The sequence below is a fragment of the Mytilus galloprovincialis genome, chromosome 9 (assembly GCF_965363235.1).
Source record: "Mytilus galloprovincialis chromosome 9, xbMytGall1.hap1.1, whole genome shotgun sequence".
In the NCBI taxonomy this organism is placed as follows: Eukaryota; Metazoa; Mollusca; class Bivalvia; order Mytilida; family Mytilidae; genus Mytilus; species Mytilus galloprovincialis.
This window is the reverse complement of record NC_134846.1, coordinates 7,269,638-7,282,492: the sequence shown is the minus strand read 5'-3', so window position 1 is coordinate 7,282,492 and position 12,855 is coordinate 7,269,638. Positions and strand designations below refer to the sequence as shown.

Sequence of the window (12,855 nt, the reverse complement as noted above, 5' to 3'; positions counted from 1 at the left end):
TCTAACTGCTTGTTCCGATCCGGAAAAGGTTCAAGTTTGAGCGCGGTATAATTCAAACATTTTATTTTATCAACTATTGGAACAAACATGTCCTACCTTTGATTCAATATCTCTTCAAAGCTAAAATATTATACATGGATGCTTTTGGCGTTAACCCTTTATAAAATATTCGTTATCCATCTGTTGGGTGTGTTTGAGCTTTTGATTTTGCCATATACGATATAATAAAGGACTTTCCGTTTTGAATTTTCCTCGGAAATTTTATTATCTTAATTTTTCTAATTATTTTGGTTTCAAGTGAAGTACTGCAATTTCAATTGTCGTCATGAATTCTTTTCTTTTGAAAAGGGTTAATTTGTGTTTTCATTTTGAATTTCACATAATTTCGATTATGCACGAAATTTGAGGTTTGCAAAATATATATAAAAATACAAAAAATAGCAACAAAAGTAAAAACAAATTATGTCTGAAATAAAATAGAAATTAATAAAAATAAAAAAAAATGCCACCAAGGCTATTCATATACATATCATAATAGAACTAGCTTTTAGGTTAGAGCGTCACATTTACAAATGAGATCTGAATTTGGTCATGTCTTTTACGATTAGACGCACTTGAAGTTTTATAATGTATACATGTAACGTCAAGTCTGTAATTATAAGATTGATTTATTGTTCGTTGCTTATAATGTCCAGTGGCAAATGTTTCTGGACGAGAAAAAAAATAGCAATGTATATAATAAAGGTAGGTCCTGAAAAAAAGGCAGTAAGGGGATGAAGGTCAGGACATTTTTTACTGTAACTGGAAAATGAGGTTATATTGAACAGGGAAGGGATGGAAAATTTGTCTTGCAACAGTCCACCTTTGGACCCCTCAGTCAAAACGCTGGAAATAAACATATGGTCACTCGTTAAAGTAGGTCGTCTGTTTGCCAGTGCGAGTATACGAGTGACAATTTCTTTGCACGAAACAGCAAATTTGACTGTTTCAATATGACTGTACATGGCTGTGTACTGGTTTACCACACAGCTAAACCGGCGCACTTCATTTTTTCGGCAAAATGTGTATAAACTTGTTCGGTGAAAATGGCGTCATACTAAACTCCTAAATGTATAAATGTACTAAAATTAAAAATCATACAAGACTTATAAATGCTAGAACCTCCTGACTTGAAACAAACACAAAAATGCGGCGGGGTAAAACATGTTTTTTTTTAGATCCCAATCCTCCCCCTATACCTCTTGGGGAGAGGGGGGTCTGCAGTGCAAAAACAATAGTTTCACTTTTGCACTCAAAGGGTTTCTGCATGTTGTTGTGAAGCAGATAATTCATTCTCATCATATCTTGTACCGCAATGTAATGTAATTAAGTTCTTCCCAAGCCATGATATTTAGTTTCCTAATCTTTATATACCCTTTCCATTAGATCAAGTTGTCGTTCCCAAAGTTTCAATATAAGAGGAAACGACACACATTGTTATCAATAACGTTATATTTCTGTATTCTGTAACTAGGCAATTTTTAAAACTATATTTCAATCGCTTTAGAATTTTGAAAAAAAAAGGATCCTCTTTCAAATTTTGTTTGGGTCGACACATCTTTTTTTTTACACAAATATCGACAGGACAAATGGCAAGCAGAAAATTTTACTCCTTCCCCTGTTGCCAAAATTGTCGCATTCTCTTATAATTACATTAGATGTATGTTTCATTATGATACTTTATTCTGATTGGCTAACTGCACATCACGTGTTATTCCGTAAGCAATTGCATTGCTCAATAAAACTTTTCATTCATGATAACACGTGGTCGCACAATAAAGTGCACAGGTGAATTAAATAAAATAATAATAAAATTCGTTTTTTCATGATCATTGCTAAAAAAAATGTAATTATAAGTATTGAATGCTTCTTTTTGTAACTTCATAGGGTTGTAAAAGCGTTGACCGTGCGCACTTTTTTAGTAGAAGCGCTTCATACAAAATGTACTTCGGTCAACGCTTTTACACCCCAATGAAGTTACAAAAAGAAGCTTTCAATTCTTAAATAATATAAATCTCACACCATACACCATATCAAGTTAGGGCACTCAGACATCCTTTAACATTGTTTTAAAGATAAAAGAATAAGATTGTATTGCTTATTCATATTTTTGTCTTCTCTTTCTTTACTAGTAATTGAATGTTAGTCATATCAAATTAAAATAAGTTGGTGTGGCCCGTAAAAGTTTATTAAGATGTTTAATCAAATCGTGCATACATACGGACTTTTCCTTGTTATATATGATTAAATTTTATAATCATAGAGAATATAATCCATCAAATATATAATATTTGAAATCCTTTACTGTATGTATAACATGTCAATAATTAGTAGGCCGACAAGGAAAGTCTGGAGAGTGGAAGTTTAGCATATACTGGCAGTTTTATGGACGTTGGACATTTTATATGTATATAAGTAGAATGGACAATTTACATGTATGAGACAGCTTGTCAATATGTCAATGAACATGAAAAGGATCATGAATGAATAGTCCGAAGTGTCTTGTAAATAATTCATTTCAAAGCTACTTAATTCACCTAGTAGAATATAAACTTGCAATTGACTTGCATAAGTATATAGACAAAACATATATACAGTTTATGTTTCGCTAATACATGTATATATACAAAATAAATATAATACATTGTAGTTATTATCACCAGGAACATATATATCATTGATGGATATACTATTCCCCGTTTTCACCAACGATGGACGTAGATTCTTTTTAAGTATGACTTCATAATAATCCCATTATAGTATTGAAGGCATAAAAGTAAACAGAGCACAATTATCATTTAATCTATTTTAAACAAGAATTAATGGAGATGTGTAATGTGTGTCTATAACACAGATGTTACCCACAGTATTCATAGATATAAGAAGATGTGGTACTAGTGTCATCCTAGGTCAAAGTAGGGCTTTTACACGGAGCCTTGGTTCACACCGAACAGAGAGATATAAAGGGCCACCAAACTTACTAGTGTAAAACCATTCAAACGGGAAAACCACTTTAGTAACGGTAACGTACGCGACGTCGTTTTCTTTTATTTTGACCGAACGACAGAAATTTAAACTTTTTACATAAATAAAATACTGCTTGATAACTATTAATTTTTCAAAAATTGACATGGTTGATATGACTGATAATATGTTATGGGCATATGCAACTTGTTTTCTTCATAATATTAACTTATTTTAAGTATATTTGTCAAATATTTGTCACTGCCCTATACTGTCAATTATTGCAAAATACGTATCATCTAACACTGTCCAGAATACTGTCGGACATCAATAATGCAAACTTAAATAACAAAATGACATCTAGATCTCAACACACAGTCTTCATATACATAGCAAAAATCAACGTTTTTGGTGACATTATTAAATTCCAAAAGTTATTTTTTCTTGTTACTTGTTGTTATATATATAATTAAACATTTTAATCAAATTAACGACAGGTATTACACTGGAACACATTCCCCCTGATGATTCTACATAAAAAATATGTCGAAGTACAGTGGCAGGTATTACAGAGAAACATATTCCCTCTGTTAATTCTACAAAAAAAACTATGTTGAGGTACAGCGGCCGGTATTACAGAGAAACACATCTCCCCTGATGATTCTACATAATAAAAACTATGTCGAAGTATAGCGACCGGTATTGCAGAGAAACACATCCCCTCTGACGATTCTACAAAAAAAACTATGTTGAGGTACAGCGACTGGTATTACAGATATAAAGGCTCAATATATGAGCGTCTGTATTTTTTAAATTTGCTGCCCATTTTTCTCGATTCATCAATTGTTTTGCCAATTAGTCACTTAATGTTATAATTTCAAGTAAATACCCCATTCTCTATTCTTTATATTTTTTTGCCTATTTTTCTGGGGTTTTATTTACTGATTTATTTCTTTGTAGTATTGGGCCGTTATTCTTAACATCATCGTAATATATCAGGAGGTGTTTATCGTTCATAATAAGTCTTCTGCAGGTATAGCAAAACTTCCTAACCAAAAGCTTTATAACTATGAAATATGAAAAAAAATGTCTATTACAGAAATTTTTTAGAACTGAATAATATTTTAATCTTGTGGAATAGTGTTAATATTTTTAAAGATATCAATTAGAATCGGTTTTATCAATATTCGGACTGTGACCCAAATTTTTGAAACATATTTACGGAAAATTTGGAATAACCCTTTTTCAATTTACTTGAATCTTCGAAGCTAGACCCGGTTGCACACTCACGCTATAACCATAGTTATTTTCAAAATAAGTTTCATGTGTTTGCCACAGCTAAAATACAACGCTCATATTGTTAAAAAAAAACGTAAGACCCACAGCCTTTATTTGAGAGTACGAAATTTTAGATATCAATGGTTTTCACTTATCGTTTTATCACAGTTATTCAATCTGTTAAAAAGGTGTCCTTATATTCTTTTTCAATGGAATACAAACGCCCACTGGACTTTTAAAAATCGTAAGTACAGATTGAGCGTGTTGTGTTTAAAAGGGGTAAATATTTGTCATGCAAAGTGTTTATAATCTGCAATGTATAAGTATACAGTCTCGGCTATTGAGAAGTCTACGGTTTCTAGTGTCTTTGTGTGTACACTGATAAACTAGAATAAAAAATTCGAAGAAGTGGATGATGGATAAATTAAACATTTACCTTCAATAAATAATCATATTTTGTAAAATGTAATTTAATGACACAATAAAAGATCTCAAGTTAATTTTAATGACATTTTAATCTCATTGGTGTATGACAAAAAAAAGTTAAATGCAGTGAACTTTTTGAGGACAACATGCATAAATTTTATGGTGATTTTGAATGAAGTGAAGCGTATATATATGAAGGTATATTTTGCCTATTCATACGAACAATTACTGACAATCACATTTGACAAGACGGGTTAAAGATGGTCATAATCTGGAGTGTAGTACAAGCTGTTTTCGTTCGATCTTTACTATTTATTCATAGTTTTTTGTGTATTTGGAGAACGGTTGATGTTCAGGGAAATAATTTGTTTTGGTGTCTTGGACTTGGAAATATTTTACACATTATAGAACTTGAGCATAGAATTTTAAAAAAGAGAGGACAAGAGGACAAATGGTAAGTTCTTTTACTGGGACATCTACCTTTTCAGAACTGTTTTGGTGGTTTCCCGGTTGAGTGTTCGCCACGGGCACGAGAGGCTGTGAGTTTGATTATCGACTGGGTCAAACCAATTACTTGAAAATTTGTATTTGATCGGTTTCTCAAACAATGCCGCACTAGGAGTAAGAAAAAAACCTTAAGAGTCTAAATGATATGGCCGGAGAGAGTCTCCCAGCATCTATTATCCTGTGAAATAGCGTGCTAACATTTCGGTCTAGTATATAAAGCATGGCCATTTTCCTATCTCATTATCATATCCTCGGTCTAATGTGCAATGTGATATTTACCACTGGACATATTAAAGAAACTAATCCAACAGTATCATCTACTTTTTTATTACGCCAAGGGAGTGCATTGTTCGTCTTATAAAAGGATTGCAAAATTTCTAGCTCGAGAAATACTAAAACTGCAATATTTTGACACAATTTGTTGGATATTAAGAGGCTCAATTTATTTACAAACAGTTGTGTATCGAAGAACAAATTTAATTAATATAATTAGAATTCCAAATATGAGCTGTTGTTTGTGGAGACCCCCCATTACGTATTCAAAGATGTGTAAAAAAAAAGTTGCTTTTATTCAAAAAGAGTATGAATTGGTATTTTTTTTGTCTGGCATCCAATGGAAGTCTCTCTCCACATTTGTGGCTGAGTAACCAGGGGTAAATATTTTCCCTGGGAAATGTAATTTCAAATTAGGTTCTACGGGGTTTCAAATACACACAGAATAGAATTTAAAGGATAAAATTACAATATACCTGAAATACAATCGTTTCACATGGCCAATATATTACATTCTCTCTTCTGGTCAATTCACGAAAGAAAGTTCCCAACATATACATTACATATTATAAAATTATACTAATCACATATTACAGATTACTAGGAAATGTTTTATATACATGATATATCAGGTACCGCAGTTCGTTCACTAACAACACACTAAGAAATATGACATAGTGTCAGATGAAAGAAGCCATGATCCTGTCTCATTAGCTCACTGAATTGAAAGACTGGTTACGTTTTAAATTAAAAAATGAGATTAAGATAGTATTCATATTTCAAAGAGGAAATATTATACATGTTATTCTTATATAAGCATACTATTGATAACAAAGAAATCTTTGTGTTAAGTAAGATGATATTTCTTTGTTTTTTTTTACCTTACGTGACTTGCCAAAAACACTACTTTTTAAGCATGAATTTCAAAAAAAATCTAAAAGGCAAAAACGAAAACAAAATATTGTAATTTTAGGGCCATGTCCCAAATTGACGATTTTGACAATTAATATCTCCTCAGTAATGCTCGAGGTCAAAATAAAGGAAAATCCAAAACTTGATGCAAACTTTAAATGGCTTACCTAAAAAAAAAAAGAAGGAAAAAAGGGACATAGGGTATAAGAAAATACAGGCGAGGAATCAGAGCTTTGCATACACAGTGGATATATTCCGTCATTTAAAATGCGTTTTTACAATTTTACGTGCATCCTATACCTGTTGTTAAATTTGACATATACAGCAGTTAGAATAGATTATGACCGAGAAATGAAATAAAGTACTTTTAGCGTAATTAACCTACTTAAAATGGAAAGCAAGAATTTTCAAAGTAGTGATTATCTCAGATTTCCTGGGTAATTTATCATCTTTTTAACTTTTTAATGTCGTTATCATCAATGAAAGTAGAAGTTATATGAATTGAAAAGTTTTTAAATATAATGCTTATTCTAAAGATGATAATTTACGCAACTGGCAATTTACATTCCACGTCTGTTTACAGAACTTATAATACTTTATACGAAGGCATTACGCACTACCATGCTAACAATTAAGGGATGAATTAATTACATTGAAAATAAAATATAACCCATTGAAACGTTTGTATATGTTGTGTACAAATGTGATGTTGTACAAATTGTAATTTGTACAGATTTTTGTACAAGTACAAGCTTACATCTTGTAAAAAACAATATACATGTACAATATTAACAAAAAATGTTTTAAAATCAAACTTCCATGCAGGCATAAGAACAGACCTTTTATTCAACTTACATATGCATCAACAGCTCCCAATTATATGTTTCTCTCTTTTGGAGATGTGACGGGGTCGACGAGACAACACCATATTAATTTAAATTTGAGACATTCAACTGCTAATGTGACGCATATATATCAAACTTGTCTGTTTTGGAGAACTGATTGGTATCAAAAAACAAATGCTGTTCGATCGCTTTTTCGGGTTTCTAAGGTCATGTTACTGAGCACCATGATAGCTTAATTATATATCTTATCCAGTACAGTAACTAGTATGGAACAAACTGTATCAACCTTATCAACAACTACGCCAGATTAATCACAAAAAATTACTATGCAGATAAAAAAATATATAAATATAAACAAAACCACAGAACTCCAAGGTAAATTAAAAAAGGGAGAAGTCCATTAATTCTGAGAAAATTATACGTAATACTCTAAGTATATCAAACTAAAGCGGCAAACATACTGTTCGTATAAAATTTATGTGTGTGTTTTCATTCCACATTGGCTAGATGTAAAGTGGAGGGTTGAGATTTCACAAAACATGTTAGACCCACCGCATGTTTGCGCCTGTCCAAAGTCATGAACCCCTGGGCCATGTTTGTCTTATTTTTTTTTATCGTGGTTCATTGATATTTTTCCGAGTTTAATGTGACGTTGCACGGTCCATTTTCGCTGAATGAGTATACATCTTTTTAAGTGGCCATCGGAAGTCTGCCTCCGGTGCAGGATTTTCTTGCTGTGCCTTTGATTGTTTTCTGCTCTTTGGTTGGTTTGTTGTCTCACTGTATTCACCGTTTCTTATCTCATCATTCTAAAACGAATACCAGTCAAAATAGGTTCTATAACATTCATATTTTTATACGCACTTTGCAGGTTTTGCCTCTGCTTTTTCATTCACCTTTGCAACACCGTTCCCGCCATTTGGCTGTTGGAAATCGATCGTCTGGAAAAATCGACGACTATAGTAAACAACAATACAGTAACAACTCCAGCTACAAATACCAGTGACAATTCACAGGGAGAAGCATTGTCCGCCATTGAAGGGGTAAAGTTATTTTTGTAAATAATGAATTGTTGGCGTAAATCTATAATTGTAGATATAGTTTGTATACAATGATGAACATTAATGAGCAGTGGGTTTTCAATATCTCTTGATAAGTTTACCAGAACAACAATATCAAAATTCGTAATCTTCAACTCATTAGCGATGGTCCAATTCGTGATATCTAGTGCTGCGATGACAGCTTAAAGTCAAATTCAAGATCGATACTCTGAATATCGCGATAAGAACTAAATAAATTCGAGATATCACGAAATTCATAATGACAGAATATGATGATCACGAATAGATAAATATTTGTTCAATTTGTTGAACAAACTACGAGTGTCAGAAGTAAGACCTCCTTACAACTTATGACCTCGCTTATGACAATCCGGAAACTGTAAAGTGTCTTTAAAAAACCCAAAGACATTATGATTATAGAAATGCTTGATTACTCCAGACCTTGGATTGATTTAGACACGTGTAATAATTTAATTTTCATATAAAATGGGTTATAAAATAATAAACGGATAACAGTCAATATTATCGAACAAGTAACTGAAGTATAATGAAATTGTATGTAGATACAGTTTGTCGGTGAACTGTGAAAAAATTATGTTTGGAGGACACATGGCGAGCTTTTCATAAATATGTAAAATGTACATGACGTTGCACTGAAAAACTGAAAAAATAAACAAGTCTTTGAAAATTTTAATAGGTTTTATGAAAGGGTTAATTGAGCGGGAATTTAGACAGAGAACACAGTTAACAGAAAAGGGGACACACGAGTATATACACTCTTATTTGAACAGGGTTTAAACTTTCTGCTGCTATGATTACTTATAAATTAGTTATGATCGTAGTATTTAAATATTCAATGACCTTTTATTATTTCAGTTTTCTTTAACAAATTGATTATATAACATCAAATTGACATTTCCAAAACAAATATTGCGAATAAGTAAATTATTTGAACTTCATTAGTCTAATCATGTTTATATAAAACGGATTTTTGTACATTTATACAATGAATAGTGTAATATAAACACTATCAACTTGATATTATCCACAGAAATGTAAAATTTTCCTTTATTATTTTTTTTAAAGTCATATGAAACCTCAAATAAAAAAAATGATGCATATGTTTTTTTTATAACTAAATGGATAGTTTTCATTCAATTATAAAACTTATGTACACATACTTTTTTCTGAAGAAAATTCTTTAAGTCATATCAAACCTCAAATAAAAAAATGATGCATATGTTTTTTTATAACTAAATGGATAGTTTTCATTTAATGATAACACTTATGTACACATACGGTTTTTTTCTGAAGAAAATTCTTTAAGTCATATGACACCTCAAATAAAAAAAATGATGCATATGTTTTTTATAACTAAATGGATAATTTTCATTATAAAACTTATGTACACATACTTTTTTCTGAAGAAAATTCTTTAATTTGTCCACATTTAGAAGAAGTTTACTTTTTTTAATTGCTTGCTTTCAGGATACTCAACAATTTGCCGACACATATTTTCCGTAAGCAAAGTGACATTAAAATAAATAATTATCTGATTGTATATGTTAAACACGTTTCCAATATCAATGCTTCTTTGTTGATTATTTACTATAAGGTGACAATCGGTAAACTACGGCTTCAAAACACGACAATTAAGTAGCTGCCCTTTTTTTCACCTCATAACAGACTGAGAGAAAAAAAACGATTTTACGATATATTTGGGTAAAATATGATAAAATCGTGTACAGAAGACTACGTTTATGATATATACATGCATTGGTTCAAGAATTGGATAAACATTATTTTTCACCAGTCACTCATTTCATATGACTTTAATTTGAAATCAAAATATTCACTAATCTCAATTTAAAAGCTAACTTTTAGCACTTTGATGAATCAAAATCGCACATTTCTACACCTAATTTTCTTTTAAAAGAAGTTACATTTTCATAAGTGCATTTTCATAGTTAGTTAGAACGAATTACGTTGTGCATTTTTATACACCGCGTTTAGAAGTTACATTGAAGTATCTGACTTTACGATTGATGATCAACGTACACGTTTTATTAGTTATTTTAATTGTGTTTATAAACTCAGTATACACTCATGGAGTTTGTTTTCATTTCAGTTAACCATCCCTGTAAAGCTCGATGCAGATACATGGGCGTCAGTGTTAGAACAAGGATTTCTGTTCATCCTTATATTAGGTCGATGGATGTTGCCACGAGGGAAACTTACTCGTGATCAGCTGTCACAGCTATTATTTGTATATATTGGTTCCGGGTCAGATGTCATGGAACTTTTCATTATTTTCGAAGAAAAAGAAATTAGAGCCGATAAAACATTTAGTTATGCAATTTTAACGGTTTGGACGATTAGCTTACTACAGTTTACGCTCGTCTTAACCTCCACGAAGAAGCAACGTGGTGGTCAAACAGATGTGGAAGATCCGGACGACGAAGATGACTGGACAACGTCCAAAAGAGCACCGGCAAGATGTTGCGCAAAATTGGTGGAGATGGAAATATGGAGTCTGTTTGTGGCAATCATATTACAAGACGGTCCATACTTAACTATACGGTTGTGTGCAATATTTGTGAAAGAGGTACTGAGTTATGGTGTGATATTTTTCGCTCTTAAAAATTGCCTTATGATAATGATGTTATTTTATAGGGTAATTGTTGTGGGAACTCACAAGAAAGAACTCGAAGAAAAAGCCAAAGAGAAAGAAAGGATGACAGAAAAGGAGGTTATCAAGAAGTTAAGTGACATTCGAAAGATCAAGCATCAAAATTCTAAAGATAACCCACGAGATAATAAAAAGCGCAAAAATGGAAGAGTCCAAAGTGGATCTCCACCAAACTATTGGTCCCATCCCGATTATTTTTATCAATCTCCTTTCGGTTTTGGACGTGCAAACTATGGATATAATGGAGGCTATTATTGACAACTTACATTAAAGTCTGATGCCTTTTTATACATAGCCAGCTTAGGGAATGCACACAATCATAGACGTTTATGACTGAAAACATTGTGCACCCTGTACAAAACAAAAATTGTGAATACTTTATGGAGAGGGAATTGTATCATGGCAATGCAGAAATATACTAATAAAGATATTCAATAAAATGCACCTCTTATAGTTAACACGAATTGTGTGGGTGCAATCGATCAATTTGTACCCATTTAGGTTGTTCCCCATCCGTTTTGAAGTGGACTAGCATATCATGTAATTAACGATTCATTACATTCAACAATTTCATTAATAGTTTGTAAACGCCCCTTGAATTAAAAATGTATATCAAATCATCCCCTCCCGTGTTACAACTGTGAGAGTTTAAATTGTACAAGTGAATAAATAATAAGAAAGAATATTTCAATAATGTAATACTTGAACAATTTAAAGACCTATCGCGTAACTGATTGGTATTCAAGTGCAATTGTATAGCTTCTCTGATACTAATATACACTTAAATTACTACCAAGTGAATATACAAGAAGAAAGACGACCGTTCCCGAAACTTGATAGGAAGTTTGCTGTACCAATCAGTCACGATAGGTTATACATGAGTATTCGAATTTAATGCTTTATCACAACCTGCAAGGAGTGCCAAACATGAATATATTTGGATAAGTGAATATCTCAAATGTCCTATGTAATTAATCCACATTTCTATGTGATTATCATCAAATTAAGTTAAACATAGGAAAGGAATTTTAGATATTGAGTTCCTTATGGTGATGATGATTTTAGCGACAAGAAAAATACTTTGTAATTTACATTGCACATCTGTGTAAAAAAACAAAAATGAATTTAGATGAGACATACATACGCCTTCATACTTATTTTGAATGAACCAACAACGATGAAAATGAAGAACTGACCACAAATAAACATATTGTAAAAGCTTTCTGTAAGCCAAGATAGGGGGAAAAACAATAAGCAATATCAAATGAGTTAAAATCTAAAACAAAAAAGTCCCTCTGGTATCTTTCGCCCCTCTTCAAAGATAAGATGTAAGATAATAATGTATTGTGGACATTGATGATGGATGACGTTTATGAAAAATCTCCATCTACGACAAGTGTTTGGAAATTTTAAAATGTTATAAGAAAGTTTAGTCGAGTGGTACAAATAAAGGCAACAGTAGTATACCGCTCTTCAATTAGGAAAAAAACAACAACACCAACACTTGAAAAATATCTTTAGTAAATAAAGAAAGAGACAGATGAAGACACTTTTGTTTAAACCTTTGATCCTTGTACTCTAATATTAAATCGCTCTTTTTGTGTACAACGTTTTTTAAAATAAATGAATATGACATCAAATCGAATCTTCCAAAAAAGTGTTGAGAATAGGCTTGAAAAACGCTTTATGCTTTTAAAGCAAATATTTATAATATGGCTTTGTTTGGTTTTTGAAACATGTATGCAAACAAATCTCCGAATTATGTTATCGATAGGGTAACCTTTAGACAATTAACTTCTTTAGAACTGGTGTAGTTTTATAATTTTACTAATCGTTAAAGTTAAGACTGGCAAAAGAGATG

General features: G+C 31.7%; 1 protein-coding gene across 1 annotated transcript; it reads left to right on the top strand.

The window, feature by feature from the left end:
• Nucleotides 1–4,730: 4,730 nt before the first annotated feature.
• On the top strand, nucleotides 4,731–11,434 carry LOC143044336 (transmembrane protein 26-like). Its single transcript, XM_076216287.1, has 3 exons — nucleotides 4,731–5,161; nucleotides 8,116–8,287; nucleotides 10,434–11,434. Exons 1-3 carry the CDS (start codon nucleotides 4,968–4,970, stop codon nucleotides 11,250–11,252), a joined length of 1,185 nt encoding a protein of 394 aa, XP_076072402.1. The 5' UTR covers nucleotides 4,731–4,967; the 3' UTR covers nucleotides 11,253–11,434.
• The last annotated feature ends 1,421 nt before the right edge of the window (nucleotides 11,435–12,855 follow it).